Source organism: Watersipora subatra, chromosome 1, assembly GCF_963576615.1.
Source record: "Watersipora subatra chromosome 1, tzWatSuba1.1, whole genome shotgun sequence".
In the NCBI taxonomy this organism is placed as follows: Eukaryota; Metazoa; Bryozoa; class Gymnolaemata; order Cheilostomatida; family Watersiporidae; genus Watersipora; species Watersipora subatra.
The window spans coordinates 14,592,018-14,615,964 of record NC_088708.1 but is presented as its reverse complement, the minus strand read 5'-3'; the positions used below and the strand labels follow the sequence as shown (position 1 = coordinate 14,615,964).

The following is a 23,947-nucleotide window of genomic DNA, read 5'->3' as shown; positions in this document are numbered from 1 at the left end:
ACCTTGAACCAGAAGCCACGCTCAACAATAAGCCATGCGGCTTGAGCATAAGGACTTGTATATATATATATAACTGTAATACCGGAGTGCTTATTATTTTAGATAATAATCTAACTGCTATTAATAATCATTATAAACTAGTTATCGACTGTTTAAACAAAAATGCATTTCAATTGCACCGCTGTGATCAAATTTTCTAATCACAATAAACCAATAATATTCAAATGGTTTTCTTTAAATAACAACTAATCACATCATTGGTTGCTAAAAGTTCAAGGAAATTGACTACAAAAAATCACCAGACATCTGCTCTATATGAATATATAACCTTCTGACTGTTTCTTGACTATGCAAAGATTTTTAGCCAAAACCAAATGATTGGTATAAGTATCAAATTATCATTTTGTCTCATTAATAAAATGGTGGTAAAAAGAATATCCAACCTAAGGTCCTTTTGTATATGAGAAAACATGTATCACTCATTTGATATGTGCTTTTGGGTCGGTTCAAGAAGTATAGCTTTTCCAGTGTGCAGTGTTAGTGATAGGCAGAAGCACACTGAAAGTAGGGGCATTGCGGAACACTGTTATTAGCTTTCCAAAGAACATTGGAGACATTAAAAATGCATGTTGTCTTTTGTCTTTGATATTTATACATTAAATTTCCATTTTAACTTTTGTAAAACAAGTTGCAGATTTTCTTTTAATTGTGAGTGATAATTTTTCGTAAAGTAATTTTATTTCAATTGCGTTATATTATTTTAGGGCAATTGTATATGTTTATTATATATTAAATAATTTTTTATGCATGTTTGGATTTTGTTTTAAAATTGCGTTTGTTCACTATCAGTTAGCCAATCATGGCAAAACAGCGGAGTTAAATATAAAACGCTTGTAACATACAGATTACGCTAGCGTTCACTGCTGGTCCCAGTTTAGAGTCAATGTCTGTGGATTCATTCACTTTGATCGAATTCAGCGTGCTTCAACCTTTGGTTTATGAATATTACCGATAATGCAATGGTTTTGCTGTTTAGATATCTGTATTTAAGGTTTCAGGTTGATCTGTTTTAATTGATCAATTTCTTTCAGTATTTTTTTGTCGTTTTTGATGCGTTGATCAGCAATGACTAATCATGATCGTTCGCTTTGCTACCCAATATGCATCTCAACTCTCACGTTTCTTTGCTTTTCGGTGAATGCAGTGTTTCCATGATGGCATTGTAAGATCGCTTTGTTCTATATACATGGCAGAGAGCTATACAAAATTTTATGGCAGCGGAATATTGCAGATGATTTACAAAATATTTTACTTATGATTAGGCCATTTAGTTTATCGACGATGTTTTCGATGGTCGATAATAAATGTGTGCCCGACCATTGTTTTGCCTTAGTACTAGAATCTTGTTTGGTTGATTATAAATGTAGTAACTGGTTTTGTGCATCAAATTAAAGAGTACTTAGTGCCAGTGTGTTATGTCGTACAAATCATATGACCAAATTCGGGAATACTGTTTTACAATGTATTACTATGTATAGTCCAGAATGATCAGTGTTTGATTCAAAACAGAAAATGTCGAAAGCCGGCCCAGCACCACTCGGCCATTGTAGTTTTATTCATTTCTACTCAACTTAGTCAGGCATGAGGATAGAGCAAGACATCTGTCGATGGCTTAATCTTATCTGTCATTGTAGTATGCAACAGCTGGGAAATCAGTACACCAATCTGATATAAGTACTTCACTCTTTTGTAAGGATGACTAGCTATACCACAGCAGCAGCAAGTGCATGTACATTTCAAGCGCACACACCCCTCTTTCTTTTTGCTTATTATGTGAATGAGCTGGAACAATTGACTAGTGCCTATCTAGGAATGCACAAGTGGGAACTAACTAGTATTCTGTCTCAGTATCTTCATAATTGAAATACCTTACCCAGTGGCTGCAACAGACCATTTCGATTCTAGTCGTTGCTTACCGATGTTATGTTAGTTGTACTTCCAGCTCGGCCACTTCCTTCTAATTGTAGCTGTAGTAGATAAAGGACTAGCAGTACGATGAAGTGACGAGATTGCGAGTTTCTGCAACCTGAGGTTTGTGCTTTCACTTAAATTGTCTTCTGTTGTCTTTATTGTACCCAACTGTTTAGGCTTGCCCCTTTGGATGTCATTGTTTTAGCAAAAATCGTTTTTAATTCGTAACGAATCCAATTTTAAGCATTGTTTTGTTGAACGTGCCCAACTGAGCAGTGAGTTTACAAAAGCTGCATGCCTGTCGTATGATTAGCATTGCTTTTCTTTTGATCTCTATACAGTAACTGATTCTCAGTTTTTTGATCCCTTTTGATGTCTTAGTTCTTGTTTGCTCCCAGCCAGACTAGCCTTCTCTAATAAATACCAACTTCTATCTGTACAAAGGGCAGTCATAGTACCTATTAGTGCAATGGCTTGTCAGCAAATTGAGGGTTTATTCCATTACAAGACTACTTACTGACTGGAAGACCATGCAGTGTCGAGTCGAACAGTGAAACTAACTGGATTATTCTAAAGCACGCAACCTCAGCTGTATGGAGTAATACATTCAAGAGTGCAGTAATTGTGAGCAGAATGCGAATTAGATCCTAGAGTACCTGGCATGCTTGAGTTTTCAGTTATACTTCACACAGCTCTTCAGTTTCACTCACCAGCTTAACTGAATAAGAGATCTCTAAATGCTCATCACTGGTGTCATGGGTCACCAACTAGAGTTCCTTCTCATAACTAAAAGTGTTTTTTTTTTCGTTCAAATCATAGAAATTATAAAAAAAGCTTTGTTATCGAAGTTAGTAAACTACCAGCCTGTTCAAAAGCTTCAAGTTTTCAAAGTAACAATGATGTATCTCGTAGATTCTAAAATATATTCCTTGCATAATATTCACTTCTGTGAATCCAGTCATCAGGCAACCAAATTATGGTGATTCACTTATTGATATATTTCTAGCCGATCAAATGCTATTCCTCAAGCAACATGTCTCACATACATCGATTTGCTCTCCCCAGTTTTTTTTTTCAAATCATGCCACTTTTAATGATTTAATAGGTTAAATGCCAAGGAGTTTTTTATGTATGTTTACTATAAATACGATGCTTTGTACAGCCACAAGTATTTGAAAAAGAGCACAATATTTTATTTTCCTGTTGATGCTGAGCTTTTCTATTAAATACCAAGTTGGAGCATTTTATAGCATTCAAATAAAAATGTTGGTTTGACAGTCAGAGCACTGGTAAAGACAGCATCAGTTTATTTTACGTACCATACATGAGGATACTAGCTGTAAATCAGTTTTACGCCTGGGTTTACTTATGGCTCACTTGTTTGTAGATTTATATTTTGACATTATTTGTTATTGATGCTTTTTGTTTGATATTTTCGGTATTACTGGGAAAGTTACAATATTATAGTTATATAAAATTAAAACATCGTTTGTAAAGATTACTAGGTTGATGCTGCGAGAGCGGTAGGGTTCTTTAGGAGCATGTCTATAGGCTAACACCTACACAGACTTTAAAAATCTACTAGTAGTATCAAGTAAGTTGAAAGTTTGTCAAAATTGTAAGATGTATTTCTATTTTACATAATGGGAACGATATAGATTTTTGGTAAAACTGAAGTGTAGTATTTTTATTTTGTTTTTACGATGTGGACAAGATAGACTTACTTTTTGGTGAAAGTGGAGTGTAGTAAAGGTTTGACCTTGTTGCAACGGAAGCGACCCTAACTAGCCGCATGAACCAAAATTAAATTCTGTAGATTCGTGTCATTTCAGCTATTTCCTATCATACTATCTAAGATTCACTATCCAAAATAAGGGCAATGTAAATAAACTTCATAGCCTGCAGTAACTAAGAAATTAAACACAAAAACATAAGTTATCAACTCTTTGTAGGTTGTTGCTATCTATTTTACACAAAAAGTATTTGTATTTCCCAGTCCTATGAAAATGAGTTTCTCTTGACCATAAATCATGGCATGGTTTCAAACTCTATTTTTCATCCGAAGTTGCTTATCAGATTGTTAGTCTAGCAAACACCGGTATGCTGGTACCATAACATACAGCTCTAGCCCTGCTGATGGGTCATTCAGTCATGCGTCACTCCCTACCCGCACTTCTCAAGCTCTGAGAGTTAAACCACCAGATGATTTATTAAACAGTAAGGCAGCATTACTCGCATGATCAGTAAGCGTATTGTGGTGAACACCATCCCTGACAACCAAATAGTCATGCACAAATTTTTGTTCGAGCCTACTTGCAGGTGTGAAGCTAAGGAAGTATTGAAGAATTACTTAGCAACCAGTTAAAGGCTCTCTTTGGAACTCTGGTGCAAAGGGTTGTGGACTGCTGATTAATTGATTGGTGAAATGAAATGGGTCGCTGATATTGTCTTATCAGTACAATAAAGCCGTCAATCTGACACTATTGCTTTCATGATTCTCGCAGTCCTCTCATAATTATCATTGACAACCCCAAAAGACAATTGTGACGAAACTGAAATGTTGTGATTTTTAGCTGACAGCATGCCCGGTGCGGCCTTGATTGGCACAAGAGATCCAGAGGCAGCTCAGTATTTCACTACAGATGATCCTGAGAAACTTTTTGAAGACCTACGAGAGATAGGACACGGCAGCTTTGGCGCTGTCTACTATGTAAGCAACATTGTTTATTTGTTTGCCGTGGCAGGTCATTTGGTTATAAATATTAGTACTAGGAAGGGCTATTACAATGCAAGCCATTAGCTCTGATGTGTGGTAATTGCTTCTGGCAATTCAAATGCCCTGACATTTTATTTGTGTTTGCCAGCCTTCTTTATCGTACTACATATGTTGTTTGCTGGTTTTTGTGAAGGTAGTCTAGGGGACACAAGCAAATGTTCCACCATACTCGCTTAAGGCTGCCTCAGACTATATCGTAGTATGTCGGCATTAATCTCACAATACATCGGTGAACGTTTGTGATATGTAACATTGTTCCCACTATCACAAGCCAATCCGCATTTACATCGACGAATAGTTCGCAACATGATGTTCTTAAATTACACAATGTGGTCGCTGAAACGATGAAATACTAATCCCGCAGCTATTATCATAAAGAGAAATGTAGATTGAGCAATATGCGACAGTCGATCACCATCGCCGAAGTGGTGCACATTGCTCAGACTGTCGTGAATGCTCGGTGAAGTATCGCGGAAGTTTGACACCTGCAATGACATATCTGTGTCGCCTCGGCGATGTCATCAGTTTATGGTGCACAGAGATGATGACTAATCGACGAGAGGACAACTCCAACATATGGCAACAAAGTTTGAACCAGCCTTTACTTGTAACTAGCTATTGTTTGCTAGAATCAGAACAAGGAAAGATTGTTATTCGTATAAACTGTAGGTTGTGACGTGAAGCTAGACAGTCAGTAACTTTATTATCACTTTGCCAAATTTCTTCAAACAGGTTTTAGAACCTTGATTCAAAAAAGCTATTGCGTAACCTCTGCAAACAGCCTTAGAGTACCGGTCTTTTGTACAAGGAGTTATTTTCATTTTGCTAAAGTAACCGCCATATGCCATATCGTGACTCAAAATGGAGAAAGTGATGATCAGAACTAAAGTGGATTAGAATGAATGGGGAGACAATTTAAGTAAGGAGACAGTTTAAATAAGGAGCCAATATGTTTAATTTCATAGTTTGAAATGAACGATTGCTCAAAAGGTATTCGTGACCCTTCAGCAAATTGTTAACTAAATTGTTGAATGGATTGTGACACCAGAATTTTACAAACTTAGTAAAGTGCTAATAACATTTCAACAGAATCAATATGAGATTTACCTCTCAATATGAGTGGTGCGTTCGAAAGCTGTCAACTCTGTATTCTGACTGCTGTCCAATATAGAGCAAAATGAAAAAATAAATTTTTTTATAGTTTTAGTGCTGCTAAAATAAGAGATCGAGCGTGTGCTGTTTTTGTGATATTTGAATGGGTTGGATTGAAACAAAACAACAATTCAAGTCATATTTAACTTCGCTGATTATCTCCAACCTCCATATTAGCATACCCTACAGGATGAATTTATTCGCGGAGTTATAGTTCGCGAAAATTTCTTTTCATGCATATTCGCGGATGAATTTATTCGCGGCTGAAAAATGCCACTCTCTAGGAAAAGTCAACTCTATTGCGGCTAGTAATAGAGTTATTCCTACGCATGCGCATATCGCGTGTTCCGGTTTATGTTTAGCTTACAACTGCGAGGCGATCATGCTAAGCTACGGTAAACAATTTTTGCTGCGTCCAGAGGTTTTCACGAATATTCATCGCTTTGGAGGCCTTTGATAAGCCAACAACTTGTGGTAAGTAATGAGTTTTTCACATTTACTAAATTAGTTGAATTTTACTTTGGTTCTTCGGTAAAACGCAATACTTATTTTTTCCATCCCTACTGCTTCATTATTTGTTTTAGTGTGAGAGAGATTTTTCATCATACACCGAAGAACAATGATTGCAAGGTTGGTAGATGTCATTTTTAGAAGATCACCAATCATTCACGGAGGTCTGGAAATTGAGGTTGAAGTGACCGAAGCTACTTACGGGAAGAATATATCTGTTTTTAAAAAAGGAACAAAAACGCCTTTACGAGCACAAATCTTTGGCCAACCGGCAGAACTTTGCAATTGTAAGCCACGAGGAGAGTTCTGATGATAACTTCCTTACCAGCCATGTAGTAGCGAGAGAATCGCCTTTAACATCTACTCAAGACAGTGACAGCAACAGAGCTGCTATTACCAAAATAACTAGTCAGAAAGCACCATTACACGCTAGTATTTACATATCAAGAGTACCAGTTTAATTTTATTGCTAGACAACCGCCATATGGACTAAACTGTTTGTATTTACTCCATTCATCGTTTGTAAAATTTTATTTGTATTTGAAATATTTTATTTGTACACTCATGTTTGTAATAAATTATAATATATCTATACATGAAATAAAATATATAATTTAATCATGTTTGCTGCAGCGATATCAAGGAGTTGTAGTCGATGAAGGGGTTGACTGGTTGCTTCTCTGCCAATATTCCTGCCTTGATGAATATTACTACTTGTCTCTAGTTTTCGTAATCGGAGTAGGTTGTTTCATTCTCAATCTGCAGTAAACACAAAAAAGAAAAAATATTAACGAGTGTTAAGAAAGTACAAAAACAATAGCTGAAGTATTTAATGAAAGCGATCAGTTTTTAAACAAAAAGAATTAACTAATGCAGTTGATTATGAAAAAATGTATCTGCACTGCAAATCAAATACATACCATAATGTCCAGATCAGAATCATGATCGTCCTCGACTTCGGTATTAGAGATTGATGGAGTTGATTTTAATGTAAAAAGACTAGGAGAGCTTTTTTGCTATGCTGAAGCCATGCCGAATAACTTGTGAAAAACCTTGAATAATTTTGTAAAGTTTGACGCAATGGCAATAAAGCTCGAAGCCTGGCGATGATTTTAAAGAAGTTTTGGAACTCGACTACGTTTAGTACTTCTGCCCATCGGCTATTTTCGCGATGACGCCATTCTGTATATCTTGTGACAACCTCGAATAATTCTGTAAATAAATATGATGCATTGGCAATGATGTTAGCTCAAAGCTCAGGCAATGATTTTAAAAATGTTTTGGAACTCAATTACGTTTAGTAATTATATTAAAACTAGGCTAGCGACTAGTTTTCAATTTGATGCAGTAGTTATTCTCTCTTGTGATTAAAAATAGAACTAATTATTTCACGGAATTTGATAATTCGCGTGATTGACTGTTTGCGAAATCACGAATTTTTATGACCAACGAATATTTTCATCCTGTAGGGTATATAACGGGATAATAAGGAGCAGCAACGATACTATATCTCCTAAAAGTGATATAGTCTTGCTCCTGTTGCTAGACAATGGCACACAATTATATATGTAGATTCCTTAGTTAAGCATGCCCAAAAAGTTGAGTATGTAGCAACACATGTCTATCTATTGGTGGCTAGTTTTGTTTCCCTGTCGCGCATAGAAATTACATGTAGCCTAACAGATATTTGGCTACATAACTAAATCGATAGTAATTTTGGTTTTTGTTTGACATGTGTACAAGCGTGTCATACCATTATACATTGTTCTTCCTCAGTCATTACTTCTGATTAAAATAAAGTTCTCTGTTTCTAAATCATCTTCTCGTTGTGTGGACTTCGCCGCTGTTGTACTTCCTTTAAGTTTATGGTGTTTGCCAAGAGTTCAGCGAACACGATGTCGCACATTTAACTACTACCGGTGTTGATTCCTCGCTGTTGATTCCTCGGTGATTGCTATTACTGATTTTGTGTGTAACATGAAACATGAATTTTAGGCGAGGGATGTGGCCAGCAAGGAGATTGTTGCCATCAAGCAAATGAGTTATGGTGGAAAGAAATCATTAGAGGTTTGTGGTCTTGTTGTGGTGTATTGTCTAATTACTTGCTGGTCATGCTTTGCACTGCATCACCCTCATCATATTGTAACTAATCCATATCATGTGTTATTGACAATGTGTTTTACAGAAATGGCAGGACATAGTGCGAGAAGTGAAGGTGCTGTGCAGCCTAGAACATAGAAATACTATTCGATACAATGGCTGCTATCTGACTGACCACACTGCCTGGCTCGTCATGGAGTACTGTCTCGGTTCCGCTTCTGACGTTATAGAGGTATTCCTCTTTCTCTGCTTTTGTTGAGAGCTAATTGAGGAACCTAGTGGGTCACTACTTGATATCCCATGTTATGTTATTTCATGATGGTCTTGTAATTAACCTGGCTAGTCTGTATTATAAGTGTGAATGTATTATTAACTCTTGCAATGTGGCTGACTTTCTATCCACCCCCAACTTATTCTAGCTTGAATACGAGAATCCTAAACTAACTTGATTATTTTCGTAGTGTCGTTATATTTTTTCATGGTTTTTTATTTTGATCTTCAATCTTTATACGTCTACTTGTAAAATGTCATTCTTGGAAAAACTTTGAACGTTGTATGTGAAAAATAACTTCCGGTGGAAAGTCAGATACAATCAAATCTCAACTTAGCTCGCCTCTACATATTTTTCGACATGCAACATGAATTTTGAGTAAAAGTTTGTGTCGACATACAAAGTAATTTTTACAAAGTGCAAAGTAAACATCCAAATCTGTTCAAACTGTTCTAGCTTTGTAAGTATCAGTACAATTTACCAGTACAGTAAATGTTAAAAATAAAAAATGGAAATGATAAGTAAATGAAATGAGTAAGGTTATGCCACATATCTATCACCCACTCTACTACCAAACCTACCCATTGAACCTATGCATTGAACCTGCGCATTGAACCTATGCATTGAACCTGCGCGTTGAACCTACGCGCTGAACCTACGCGTTGAACCTGCGCGTTCAACCTACGCGTTCAACCTACACATGTAACCTACGCGTTCAACCTACACATGTAACCTACACATGTAACCTACACACTGAACCTACACATTGAACTTACACTTCTGTTCATGTTGTCTCTGGAGCAACGATCAAGGTGTCTTTTTGCTAATTGTTTTATTAATTCAGTTTATGCATTAATTTAGGTTTATGTTTAGGTTTTAACTAACTTCATATCATGCATTTTAATGCTTTAGGTAATTCTTTTTAGTGTTTATGAACGGTTTGTGCTCTGCAGTGGATTAAAAAAATATGACATATTATAAGAATACATGATTCAACATAACTGTTTTGATATAGAAAGAAACGTAAATACATAGCTTTTTCAGCTTTTGCTGCTTCTCTCAACTGAAGTACATCCGGGCGCTTCAGCAGAGATGCTGTGTAATACCATATTATGCTCTAACTAATCTATCTCTGTGGGGACACAATCCCTATTTTGTGTCTGCTCAATGGTGGTCATAAGAGTACAGCTGCTGTTTATTTAGTTATTTCTGTTTTGGTAGGTACACAAATGTGGGCTGCGTGAAGAGGAAATTGCGGTCATCTGTGGGGACACACTGCTCGCACTCGAGTATCTGCATGGTAGAGACTATATACACAGAGATGTCAAAGCCGGCAACATCCTGCTCACCGACACGGGCATCGTTAAGCTTGGTCAGTGTCTTCAAACTCTACGTTGGTTCCTCAGATAGTTCGTTGTTGACACGGTCTTACCCGCTGTGGCTGCCAGTAGTAGGTAGAAGATTGCACAGCTACGTGTTTCTGCTGTTCACAAGGTTCTTGTGAGGACAAGTGATCGCTGAAATTTCAGTAATCTATAAATCTCAAAGTATGTGTGTCCGTTATTCTGTACTTCAGTTTGTCCCGCTATAGCTATTAAAATTTTGAAAGGAAAAGCTCGCTGGCTGCTGGATTTGAGCTCACGGAGATTGCAACCGCAAGTTTCAAACCACGCGTTTAACCACTGAGTCACCGTGTAACCAATACAGTCCTTAGCATTGTATGCCTCTTATCAGATACCATATGCACATGCTAAATGTGCACTTTTGATTATTAACTAACATTACCTTTTGGATTTGTTATATTTTTTAAATTGTTTAAAAACTAATTTTTTGCTACCATTACCTAATTCTTTCAATTTTTAAATGCGCCGTTTCAATTTCAAATGTACCCTTACACTTCTATTTTCGGTTTTTCGTAAGGGTCGATTGCTAAATCGGTAAAGGCTAGCTGGTTCTCACGTGGACAATTGTATTATCTCGAGTATAAATAGCCTCTACATTCTCTCTCTGTTTGGTCAGACAAAGTACCAGACAAAGACAGTCTGATATCTCATTTTTACATTTGTACCTGAATCGAGAGGTACCAGTATCATCATATTCAAAGTTTTGATGGATAGTTTCTGCTGTAACAGTAACTTTTTTATACACACGCTTCTATGCAAGAATTGTTATTATTAATTCAACATATTCAGGATTGTTATTTTGTTTTCTCAGTTCGTATTATTTGTATTATTACCAAATTATCTTTTATTGTAATTGTAGCAAAACAGACTTAATTTAGCTATTACTTGCTAATTATTTCACATTTACATTTAAACACTTTTATAGTTGTTTTATTTCGTTTCTTAATTTATCTGACCTCCACAAACCATTTTCTTCATGGTATGAAGTTTGAAAGTTGCACTTTATTGACCAAGTTTGAAAACCTTTAGGCCTACGGTTGTTTCATTTTTTCTCTTAATTTATTTAAACTGCACAAAACACTTCTCATTATATGGAGTTTGAAAGTTAGAATGGTAACTATTGTTATGTTAAATAAATCTTCTGTACAAAGACTTATTACTCGGGCAATGCCGGGTAACCATCTAGTTATATATAAAGGATGAAAATTAATTTTTTTTATTAACTTTCAGCTGACTTTGGCTCTGCATCACTCTCCTGTCCTGCCAACTCCTTCGTAGGCACTCCCTACTGGATGGCCCCAGAAGTCATCCTTGCCATGGATGATGGCGAGTATTCAGGCAACTCAGATGTCTGGTCTCTTGGAATCACCTGTATCGAAATGGGTGAGTTCTGTCACCTACCTACGACCTTGTTTATGGAGAGGCCTTATCGACTTTGTATATCTCTATTTAAGAACCGATTTCGTATCCTGACCTTTGACTAAACTTAAACATTGAATTATGGCTAGAATATCTGAAAAACCTTTGAGGCAGAAAGATTTGTAGAAATACCTGTGCATACGCACCGTTCTAACTTTACTCAATCAAGCAAAAAGTGTTTCATTATTTTCATTCTTAACTACGCCAAATTTTCATTCTCAAAAAGTTTTCCTTGAAACAGGACAGAATTTTGGCTGCAATCTCAGTCAGGTTTCAAAGTTTCGTCTTTATCCTGATTTATTGTAGAAAAATAAACTTCAACAATCCTTGAAAACTGAAAGCATGGACTTTCCACAAATATCTTTTGTTTTTTATTTGGATTGAATTTGTTTTCAAAAAAAAGTGCTCAAATATTATATTATCTATATATATTTCTCAAAATCCGTCTGTTGGAAATCTATCTGTTTGAAATCCGGCTATAGCTATTAATAGAACAGCTGAGCTGGACAACAATACAGACTCAAAGTCATGGCTTACTGTCATTGGAAGCCTAACCTTATTAATTAGCTTAGTGGAGTTTTCCATTGGCAATATGCCAGGCTACTAGCTTGAAAGGTACAGTTGTTTGACAAAGTTTTAAAACCTTTACAGTTGTTTTTATTTTTCTCTTTATTTATTTCAACTACACGACACACTTCTCTCATGATATGTACTTTGAAAGTTATAATGGCAAATGTTGTTATATGTTAAATACAAATCAATTGTCTGTCCAAAGACTCTTCTATTACACGGGCAACGCCGGGTGGCACAGCTAGTTATGAAATATTGCCAATAGAATATGTTAGCCTCCTTGTTAACTAAAGTACGACTTATAAACTAAGAGTGGACAATTCTGATTGTTACAATGTCTTATCAGTTACCTCCACCCTGCAGCATTGTCAAACATCTGCATTGACTGTGTAAAGGTGTCCAAACTATTTCCAAGTGTTCTAAGTGGAGTTGATAGATTTTATTTGGTCTATATTAATTCTGAATAATTTTTGTGTCATTTCAATAAATTTTTTCAATAACCTAAACAGATTTTCAGCTCAATCATTCATTGTTTTTAAAGAACTTTTATCTGTGCTATCATGATTGGTGCTTCCAGCGTTGTCACTCCTCTCCTGTACAGCAGTGCTTGTGTCATGTAGTTACCAGAGTCTTGATGCAGAGTGCATTTGTTTGCAGCTGAAGGCAAGCCACCATTATTCAATATGAATGCAATGGCTGCATTGTATCACATACCACAAAATGATGCACCCTCACTTTCTGACACACACTGGTCAACAGATTTCAGAGGCTTTGTTGATACGTGTCTTATAAAAGACCCAGAGAACAGACCCTCCGCTACATCAGCCATGACGGTATGCAAGTTCACCAAACCACTCTTGATGTAGCGAGTTGTATTACTATATTTTATTTTATCTTTTTAGATAGCAGCTTTTGATCCTTTCGGGGAAAAGTGTGTATTAGGGTAACAAGCACATAGATTACTGTTATACGTAACCAAACTCCTTAGAATGCTAGCTGTCAAGTTGAAGTAGATGGTGGGGAAGCAGAAAGTAGGTCTTTTTTGGTATACTAGTCTGTTTCTTCAAATTTGCATAACAATGGACACAGGAAATAATAAGTATATCAATGTAGAACCTGAAATATATGGTGCTTATTAACTTCTGGAAGCTAAAAGAACATTATCAATGGTAATAATTCTTGAAGAATTTATCTGACCATGTTTATTAGCTCGTGCTTGGTGGTATCCAAAGGCTTATCAAGCTGGTTTTCGTGCACTTGTGTATACAGCAGTACCCTTGGCTGTCCGCTTGAGTCGAGAATTGTAGTCTCACTAATCTCATGGAAAGTTTTCTTCTCGAAGTTTTTTTTTTAGCACTCTGGAGTTCTCCGAGTAGCCTTATCATTGATTCTGCTAAACACAATTCTATATTTTGCTAAATGCAATCATATATTCTGTATAAATGTGATCATATATTCTGTGATATTAATACTATCATATATTCTGTGATGTTAATGCAATCCTATATTCTGTGATGTTAATGCAATCCTATATTCTGTGATGTTAATGCTATCATATATTCTGTGATGTTAATGCTATCATATATTCTGTGATGTTAATGCAATCCTATACTCTGTGATTTTAACGCTATCATATATTCTGTGATGTTAATGCTATCGACTAACACAGACCACATCTTAGACTTGATTCATTTTAGGTTTGCTGAGTAAGCTTGGAACTTTATATATAAAAAAACTTGAATATTGAATGTTTGTCATTTTTTGCGAATTAACTGGACTGGTTAAACAACTATTACACTAAGGATTTCTTCTCTAAACAGATTTTAGCCATAATTTTTTACAGTTGTGACGGACGTGTCTTTTGTGAAGCTGAAAATCTATCATATTTAGGAGTTAGCACTTTCCATGCCAACTGAAGTCTGCAAAAGGATAACCCTAATATTCAGTGAGCTGACAACAGAGCGTGTTGTAGACGTCTCTACCTAAACTCACTGTGTAGTCTATTCACAATTGTTGGCTCAGTATTATTCCCTTTAATAACAAATTGATTGATATGTTTCCTTTTCAGCACACATTTCTCACACAATATGTGGAGAGAGCTTTTGCCATTATTCGTGAGCTGATATCACGCACTAAATCAGTGGTAAGAGAGATGGACAAACGTAATGCTAGGAAAATTAAGAAGTTTCTCATGGAGGAATATGTCGAGGATGGTAATTTATCTGAATCGAATGGAAGTCTCCAGAATACTGACGATATCTCACTGCCAGATGAGTCATCGCAGGTAACTAATGTTCACCATCTACTCATACATTAACATTGCACTGCGCGTTTTTTCAAACTCATGTTTACACTTTTGTAAATTTGCTCACTTGTGAATATAGATGCAATGTGGTAATACCCAAAGTGTTTTTCTGCTCTAATATTTCTGTCATGTGTGGATACAGCTAGATGTATGTGGCTTCCTCAGGCTCAGTAGAAAACCTAGTTAATATTTTAGTTTGCTAATAGATGTAACATAGATTTTTATACTATAATCTCAAGCTTACTGATCTTATGCAAAGCTGTCAAGTCTCTGTAACATCGTGTCGGGGATTGCAAAGTTTTCATGTGGGGTGCAGTTGCTTGAACACTGCAGACAGGTGTTTGCTATGCAGGACGAGTACAGCAGTATGGGTGGTGGCAGCACGACTAACAGCGTGTGTAGCCTGAATGAAACTCCAACAGTCACGGTTGATGGCTATGTGCCTGATTTACTGGAGCTCACACCAACCATTAACAACCGAATGAGTTTACCAAGGGTAAGCTCTTCGTTTCACATTAACTTTTAGCCAGTGCTCTGAACAATTAGGTGTTTCTGGATTCGTGTGGATTTGACTAGGCAGACAACGCTAGGTGCACTCGCAACAGAATCTTCGCCTGATTCATTTTCTAACAAACGCAAGTAAAATATGCCATAAATGAATCTTGTATGCTCTTCTTATTCCGTTTCTCTCTTCGCCTAGCTGTGCTCTCCTTTATCTTGTCTTTAGCTAGTCCCAGTTTTCACCTTCTTTCAGACTGTGTATCATAATGGCGACATTTACAATGGCACGGTCACAACAATACCAGATTCTCCCTCAAGTCACCTCTCTGCCAGTCTCTCAGTTGCTGGCAGATCATGTAGATATGTAAGTCAAATGTGTGAGGCGCCGTTGTTTCTCGCTATCCGTATCAACTCTTAATACCATTGGCTTGCATGTACCTTTTTTCTGTAGCTCTTTCTCTCGCTCCGCTATTAGATGCAAAGCTTGTGTTTGAGCTGCTCAGCCCTACTCACTTCTCTTTTAGCCTGTTTGTATGCTAGCCTACTGCCTCTATCTCATTGTTTTGCATGCAGTAAATTTGCCATTCCGGCCATGCGTATGCTCACTCCCTCACTCTGTTCTTATTGGCCTCTCGCGTTACTGCGTATGCAGAACGCACTTGTCAGATTGCTCTTCCTTTCTCCCACCACACTATTTGGCTGAAACGGCAATTAATTCATAGCACAGAGTTGAACGCTTTCATTTATGGTTGGTAATTTGCGCCAAGCAGTCGCACTTCCCTTTCTTGTGAGGGAGTATGTGTCTGACAATTACGCTATCCTGTAGAATGCTGGCGACCAGGAAAATACTCAAGAAGGGGCCAACAACTTTGCCACAATTCGCACTCCTTCCATTGTTAAGAAGCAGAAGGTGGAGCAAGCACAGGATGACCTCTTCAAAGAACAGATGAGCGGTTACAAGCGCATGCGAAAACAACACCAGAAGGAGCTCCTGCAGGTTCGTATACCCGCTTGTATGTTTCTATCATTGCCGCAAGGCCAGGCATCCTAGAATAGGCGAGCCATTGTAGCCCGTTGTTTTATAATTACACTTTGTGTGGTAAGATCTGTCGACATAAAAAAATTCTAAAAGTATTTACACTTTCTGAAGCACATCTATTAAATTTGGTTATATTTATACACAGTAATGAATATTTGCTTAATGTTAAAGTCGGATAGACATAGTTTCTGCGCTCAAATGTATTACAAGTATTGTCTGCTCGTGTTTTAGCTCACAGGTTAAAGGATTTTATTATTGGCCACTCAAATTTCAATAGCTTAAGGTTCTTTCGCAACTAGTTAGAGGAGTGGCCTACTTGTTTCCCAATAATTCTCATCACTCTCACTTTCTTCTTTAGTTGGAGGAGAAATTAAGGCTATCGTTGGATACGCACGAGTCAAAACTCTCACGAGATTATGAAAACTTAATGACTGGATTTTATAGAGAGTTAGAGAAACTTCGGAAGCAGCAGTTGTTGGCTAGGGAGAAGTCGGTGGGTTATTTAGACATCATGTGCATTTGTCTAGTCAATGACATTGTCTTCAGATCCATGTCTGACATATTTTGAATATCTGTGAACCGTGATTGCCCGCTGCAGCATCTGCAAGCGCAAGTTGATGAGGAGCACCTCCAGAGGAACCTCAATAAGTTACATAAAGCGGAACTGGAAAGGTGTAGGAAGGAGTTGGCCAAGGAAAAGAAACAGCACAATGAAGAATTGAAGAAGGTACTTATATGTTTTTTGTTTTCTTCCGTGCCATGGTCTGGTTTGTTCTTATGCTTGGTCAGCAAGTGTGTGTGTGTGTGTGTGTGCGTGCGTGCGTGTGTGTCTCTTTCTTCAGCGCTTATGTTTATTGTGGGCAACCTTAGGTTTCTCCATCATATATGTACGCATATAGTGTGTTTTCATAGCGCTATATATATGGCACATCTGTGACGATGATGTCTATTATCTCACTTGCCGCTACAGACACTCGCATCTACACCAAAGAAGGAGAAGGAGGAAGTGAAGCATCTGAAAAAAGCGCTCGATCAGAAGCACGAGCAGGCTGTTGCTGACATGTCCAACAATCAAGAGTATTTGTCCAAAGTTCAAATTAGAAAATTTAAACGACAGAAGATGTTAGGTTTTCACCTTCTCGAGCAGAAACATCTTAAAGAGGTAAGGCAACTGTCTGTCGCTCAGCTGAACTGTCTGTCCTAGGGCTAGCAGAATGTTATATCGCTCTATGAAATCTAAGTAATTGTCTAACATAACCAGAAATTGCATTCACTTTATAATTCTATCACTCATACAATTCATTCTGTCTGTTTTTAGACATCATCGGCCGAAGAATCATACAATTCTTAGTTTATATGTTTGTAACATTTTTAGTTCCACCTATCAATTCTATGTCTAGTTTAGCTCTTGATTTGCTCCTGAAAACCCGGTCGCTCACATTGCCTTTGCATCTCAAGCTCATTGAAATGAAGCGCTCAAAATTAGATACAGCATTTTTGTATTTCCTCATGTAGTATCTGTTTCTTGGTTTGCATCCTTTGTGTTGTATTATAATACAATATTTTACGTTAATCATTCCTAGGAGTTGAACCGCAAGGATGCTCAAATGTCGTCAGCGCACAGCATGCTGAGACGGCATCATGATGAGGTGCAAGACTTGGAGTACAAGCACATGGCAGCCATTCATAAGCTGAGAGATGAGCAGATGCGGAAGCAACACAGCACCGAGCTGCTCAACCAGAATGAATATACAGAAAGGCAACAAAAGGAGATGCGTAAACGGCATGCCCTGCAGAGCAAGCAGCTACCCAAAAGTATTGGCGTGAGTCTCCCCTTTTAACTGTACTGATCGATTTCGATATACTCATTGACCTGTTGCATGTTTTTACATTTGTGTGTCGGGCTTGGTTCTCACAGAAGCTACTCAGATGATGCTGTGTACCTGGTTCGTTAGATGTTCTGTTTCTATTTCAGGAAAACCGGCAGCGTGTAAAGAAGCAGCTAAAAGAGGCAGTGGAAACACAAAACCGGCAATATAAAGCGCGGCGAGATGAAGAACTCTCCAAAGCTCCTCGCAGCGAACACCAGAACATCAGGAAACGTCTGAAGGATGAGCAAGACTTCAAGTGCGCAGAGCTTTATGAGATGTATAGGCAAATCATGGATGACCTTGTCACTCAGCAAAACGTAAGATTCATTCCAACCCTCCTAGAGCTGATTATGTAGGTCTGACTTGAGACTACCAGGTGTTAACACACAATTTTTTTTTTACCAAAATTCAAATTGTTGGCTGTTATCTTCTCAGACTTAATTGGATGTCGAATTCAAAGTGATTGCACACTTTCGTAAGATTAGTCAGTGTCATTTAAAAATGGCTCTTTTTGTGCTTAATATGTATACATTTTGTAATTTTTATTTTTGATAAATGATCTCATCAGGGAGCTTTCTAAAATTACTGTGTTCTTGCATGAAATATTGGGCGTCTGTTCATGATGCAAACTTGATTGGCTGGATGTCGATATCGTGTCAAGTAAGTCGATACAATTGTTGCGATACAAATTAGTGACCGATCCTTTAAAAAAATATGGTTCATGAGAAAGAAAGACAGTGAAAAATTGACCTAATAGTTGTTTAAAAGTAGTCAATATTAACCATTACATGGCAACAAATATGGCAATTAGAAATACCAGATGACAACAACTGTTTATAATGGTGAAATCATAACAAAAAATAAAATATGCTTAGGCATTTTTCAGGATGCCACAACTCATGCTATTGACATTGACATAGCTTTGGCTCAGCTGTCAAACCCGTTCCCAAATACTCGATCTCATGAAGTGTCATAGATTATCTTACATATATTGCAATTTTATGTTTGAGACACGAATTCTGCAATCAGTGCTAACAACCTTGATGTTGCTCTGGTATGACTTCTACATTTACTACTGTGACATTCATCAACAGTTAGAGTAAGATGTCATGGAGCTGTTTAAAACTGTCAAAAGACAAATGTGGCAAATTAAGATATGCTTATTCTTAAGATGAACGACAGACATTGTTCTGTCACAGACATCGGCTGTTTCATTCAGATTTGTCTGGTGAGAATATCTCTAGCTTTCGCTTATAGTCGAGTAGTTCCTACTTCACATGCGTCCAAATGCTAAAACTAAACTAGTGATAAGCCAACACAGGTTTGGAGTTGCTTACTCGTTCTTCGTTTTTAATAGAAATGGGGAAGTTCACTTTCCATTTGTTACCTACAGATTAAAAGACCATTTTTAATGCGTCTTAAAAATATCTATAGTCAGTATTCTTTTTTAATGTATTTGTCGAGACTCTGCCATTCTTTTTTGCATGTTACTGGATCATTTTGTTATTAGCAGTTGGAATATTATTTCAACTATCGCCAATAATTCTAGACAGGGTTTTTTTAGATGTTTCTTTTGCATCTGATTCAGGTGGGACATATTTTGTGACTGTAATGGCTCTTTTCCTAATGAATGTTTTTCATTTTACATATAAAAAGTATCAATTGTTTTTGTACAAAGGCGTAAACTATTGCGATTTATTTTTCATCAATACAGTGTGCCTCACCTCACCATTAATTCGTTCTGGTGTTGGCATCGTAAGGCGGAACTGTCGTATAGAGGGGTATAGAAACCTGTAATAAAACATATGCAATGACCCATAGCAAAAACCACCTGATAAAAAACATCAAAATTTTATATAGGTACCGTATTTATAAAAAATTAGTTACAAAATAGTATGCCAACCTTAGTAACTATAGTTACCTACAGTAACTTTAGTGTATTTATCGGTGATGATCCGCAATAAAATGGAACATTACAATGTTACTATGTTCAGTACGTACTGTAGGGAGTTCTTACCTTCGAGACAGACATATAATATAAACGTTGAATTGAACTTTAATTATATCATTTTCTAAAGTTTTATTACCTGTTTCTGATTTCGTTTTCACTATAATTTATAACAAATAACGTTGAACTGAGAGAGCGACCATCGTTGTTCATTCATTTGTTGTGGGAAGGATAGTGAATAGCATATCGGCATCTTCGTTATTCTACATATTCAACACACCGACTGCCACATTTGAATTTCAAGAGAAGATTTTTTTGTAGATGTCGTATGGTGAAAAAAATGATGTATGGCGGAGTGAAAAATCATCGTGTTCCTAATCATAAGGCGAGAAAACCATATAACAGGGTAATCATAACCCTGGGTGCACCGTAAATTAGAATGCTCTCAAAGGGTTTTTAAAGCATGTACATGTACCTACATTAAATATTCATAGTCCATGTAAGATCTATAAAGTCACTACTCGTAGTGTGCATACATAAAGTACAGAAATTCAATGCTTTATAATCTCTCTGCTCTGATACATCTTTATTGATTTGAATCGTCAAATGATGCTATTTTTTGCGGCTTCACTTTTGAAAAATTGTATCTTGCGAATAATTCTTTGGCGAACGGAAACAGTAATTTTAAAAGATTTCAAATCTTGCGATTGATATCTGTTTGGTGCCCATTCATAACAGTTCGCTATAATAAAATAGTTTGACAATAAAATAAAACTATGAAGTTTTGATAACCGTTGATTTTCACATAACCTTAACAAAGGGTTGTTGGTATTGTAAACTGATAGCGATAATCGACTCGAGTTGGTTACAACCGTTTAAATTCTGCTCCAGGAGTTTATTAATTCACCTGATTATTTTATTAGTTCATGCCGAAACATTAGCACATTGGTTTTAACATGACAATTATCCAGAATTGTTTGCTTATAGGTTGCTCATTTCATAATGGAAAAGTGTGTCAAATGCTTGTTAGTGCTCCTATGGTGGGGTCATAGTTTTTCAAGTTGCTCAAAACTTGTACTGGTTGTGTGAGTCAAATGAGCCGATAATGAAAGTGCTAGCTATGGATGGCGCAATACACTGCTAGCAAAACTGTGATGAATCTTTGATCAGCGCTCGGGGATATCATTATGATCACAGCTGTCACTCATAGCGTAATGCCTTCTATTCATATATTTGCTTGTCTAGTATTGGCAGGATTTGCTTGTCTAACATTGGCAGGCTCTTTTTCCACCCTTTTCCTCTGTCATGTAATACCACGCCGGTGCTGCCTACTTGACACCTCTCCCTACTTGACACCTCTCTTGACTTGAGTGTTAAGAATTGCACACCACTTGTTCTCCTTGAGTACCATTCACCTGGATTACTAGTCATAATCTCCCTTCTGTATCACTACTTAGCCTTGTTCCTTCACTGCGCTGGCTAATATGGGGCTGGGACTATTTTAAGCTCCCCTGTCGCAAGAGTGTCAATGAATGATTTGGAGTCAATTCCGACAAAACATAATATTCTGTCATTTGCCAACCTTGTGAACAAAGGAAGAGCGACTAGTTGTGTCATGTAATCTTCCTCAGCTATTGCACTTTATTTGCTGATTAGAGCGTCAGCTGAACCTCTCTAGTCTGTTTGAAGATCATGTTGTCTCTCTATGGCATCAATTAGCGCCTTTGCAATCTGTTTTCTATGTTTTATGTGGTATAGTAGATGTATACAACTGTTGATTGTAGGTAACTTTGGATGAGTCACAGGTGGCAGAAACAGAGGAATTAAAAAAGAAATTAGAACAAGAAACGGATATGCTCACAGCTTACCAATCTAAGATACGTATGCAGACCGACGGATTGCATAGTCGCGAGAAAAAGGAACTGCAGGACAGAGTTTCTCTCCGCAAAGCTGAGCTAGAACAGAAGGTATCATAGTTGTGATAGTTCAGTTGTCTTATTAAAGAAGGATTAGGGCATAAAGAGATTTGAGAACTTTTATTTTGTTCAGTGTAATGCTCCCTGGAAACACTTCCTCTGTTTCTGTGCTATAATTAGTTGCAATCTACTGTGTGTCCTGTGTACCCCACACTTCATGCCATCTTTGCTTATCCACATATGCTTGCATCTGTTGTAGATAGAAGACGAGCAGCAAAAGGCTAATTCAGATCGAGCTTCTTTGCAGCGTAAATTGTATGAGAGCGAAGCTAATGAGATTGAGCTTTTTGACAACGAAACTCGGGCTGCTGGCATTGACCCTGTGGAGATATATACGGCTGACGATGAGTTTAAACAAATATTAGATGATGGAGATGACTGCAGCATTTCGTCATCGCGGCCAGCTTCTCTGAGCGCTAGTAGCAGTAGCACATCTTTTTCAACACAACTCTAGTCAGCCAAAGTTTGCTGTCTCCAAATATCCACACTTCTATCTCTCTTTCTCGTTCTATGTAAATTATGGATTCTTTTATTTATACGAATGAGCTATTTTATCTTACCTCTTCAATCAATTAACAGAACTTCAGCTTTTTTTACCTCATGTGAAATTTTTTTGTGGTAGTTTCATATTTGATTAGTTCAGCATTATAACTAATTCCGTGCAACACAGTGAGGTCGGGTAGTCCTCAGCAATGGATGTACTTGGCTCTCTAGGTAAGCCAAGCCATTTTAATACTCTATAACATAGCTTATGTCTTATCGCCATAATGGCAAAGGTCATGCCTTCACTCGTACTCCTTCAGCCAATATTGGATGCGTTATACTATTTTCTAGCACGATTATTTCGCGGCAATAAAATTCTGCCAATTAAAATATTACTAATTATGTGCGGCAGCATGGATCTGTAAAAGGTGCTGCTCCACTGTATATTTGCATTTGAATTTTTTGTTTCATCGCATTTCATGTTATGGATATGTGAATACACCGAATAAATACTATTCCATATTCCTGCATTTTTCCTGATTGCTAAACATGAAAGGGACTATTATAAATGTTGCTTGGTAGACTTGGATAATTACACATAAATGAGTGGTTTCACTTTCATTAGACAGTGAACTATAAATACTTCAAGGTACTGGCAAGTTTAATACAAACTCGTTGTTTAGTTTGTGAGTGATATAAAGCTACGCATGAAAACATCCAGTCAGTTGAAAGCATGAACTAAGGCTACAAGACTGCGTATACTCATACAAGTAAATCATAGTATTGGCAGCTGCAGCTGATTTCCTGCTGATGGTGTTACCACTTAGTAGCATTTATGAATGTGTTCTATGTAAATAAGTGAGCAAGGTCAGCATAATCACTGTTTGTTTTGTTTGAGATACCAGGCATGGTTGTAGGTGTATTCTGGTGCGCAGGCATCAATTCCAGGATGATACCAGATGTGATTGCCAGCCTGCTCAGAAATAGATAGACATTAACTTTATCGTCCCCGATCAATGCTGTTCAAAGCCGGTTAGACCATGAGACAAACATAAATAAAGAATTGTAAAGTAAACTTATGCATAATTTTATGAAGAGAAAGTTGATTTTGTATAATGCTGCTCTATAATGCAGGTTGACAAAGTTTTGGTGCCTGGTATAAAAAATGGCAGGGGATTTTTTAGAGAAGTAAGAATGTAATGGAAGGTCAGGCAGATTAGAGATGTGGTCTGAGTATTTTAGACAGTAATTATCTAATGACACAGTTAGTTCATCAGCATTGTGGACGAGGACTCTTTTATAATGCTGCTTTATAAGAGAACAATGCACTGGTTTGCATTGATTACTCTTGCCATAGCATTCTGACCAGTGCTTGTGATTTTACATATCTCCAATTTGATTTCGCTACGTATTTGGCACACAGCCATTTTTTGTAGAGCTCAAATCCACTAATAGGATGCTTGTCTAGGGTGGGAGAAATTCCACCTTGTTAATAAGCATGCCAATGGCATGTGGCACAGTTGAGTACGGTTTCCTGTTTCAGAAATGATTTGCAACTAACTAGATACTATATTGCAAGATATTCTACTAAATAGTTACCGTATATGTTGCAACATTGTACTGTTCATAGTTAGCTAAAATTCAGCTCATTT

The 23,947-nt window shown here is 37.1% G+C and overlaps 1 protein-coding gene across 2 annotated transcripts; it reads left to right on the top strand.

Annotated features, from left to right (window-relative positions):
- Positions 1-1,942: 1,942 nt before the first annotated feature.
- LOC137385762 (serine/threonine-protein kinase TAO1-like) lies at positions 1,943-22,817 on the top strand. Of its 2 annotated transcripts, XM_068072301.1 has the most exons (18): positions 1,943-2,091; positions 4,545-4,681; positions 8,405-8,476; positions 8,595-8,741; positions 10,002-10,152; positions 11,414-11,566; positions 12,830-13,005; positions 14,241-14,456; positions 14,830-14,973; positions 15,232-15,342; positions 15,805-15,975; positions 16,376-16,510; positions 16,616-16,744; positions 16,988-17,179; positions 17,601-17,840; positions 17,993-18,205; positions 21,621-21,803; positions 22,012-22,817. In XM_068072301.1, exons 2-18 carry the CDS (start codon positions 4,553-4,555, stop codon positions 22,264-22,266), a joined length of 2,817 nt encoding a protein of 938 aa, XP_067928402.1. In that variant the 5' UTR covers positions 1,943-2,091; positions 4,545-4,552; the 3' UTR covers positions 22,267-22,817. The 2 variants fall into 2 exon arrangements, with proteins under 2 accessions (XP_067928402.1, XP_067928403.1); XM_068072302.1 differs by lacking the exon at positions 15,232-15,342.
- Positions 22,818-23,947: the final 1,130 nt, after the last annotated feature.

Coding starts and splice junctions, on each gene's coding strand:
- LOC137385762 (XM_068072301.1), top strand. CDS start 4,553: ATGCCCGGTGCGGCCTTGATTGGCACAAGAGATCCAGAGGCAGCTCAG. Junction 13,006..14,240: donor CCGCTACATCAGCCATGACG/GTATGCAAGTTC, acceptor TTTCCTTTTCAG/CACACATTTCTCACACAATA. Junction 16,745..16,987: donor ACAATGAAGAATTGAAGAAG/GTACTTATATGT, acceptor TTGCCGCTACAG/ACACTCGCATCTACACCAAA.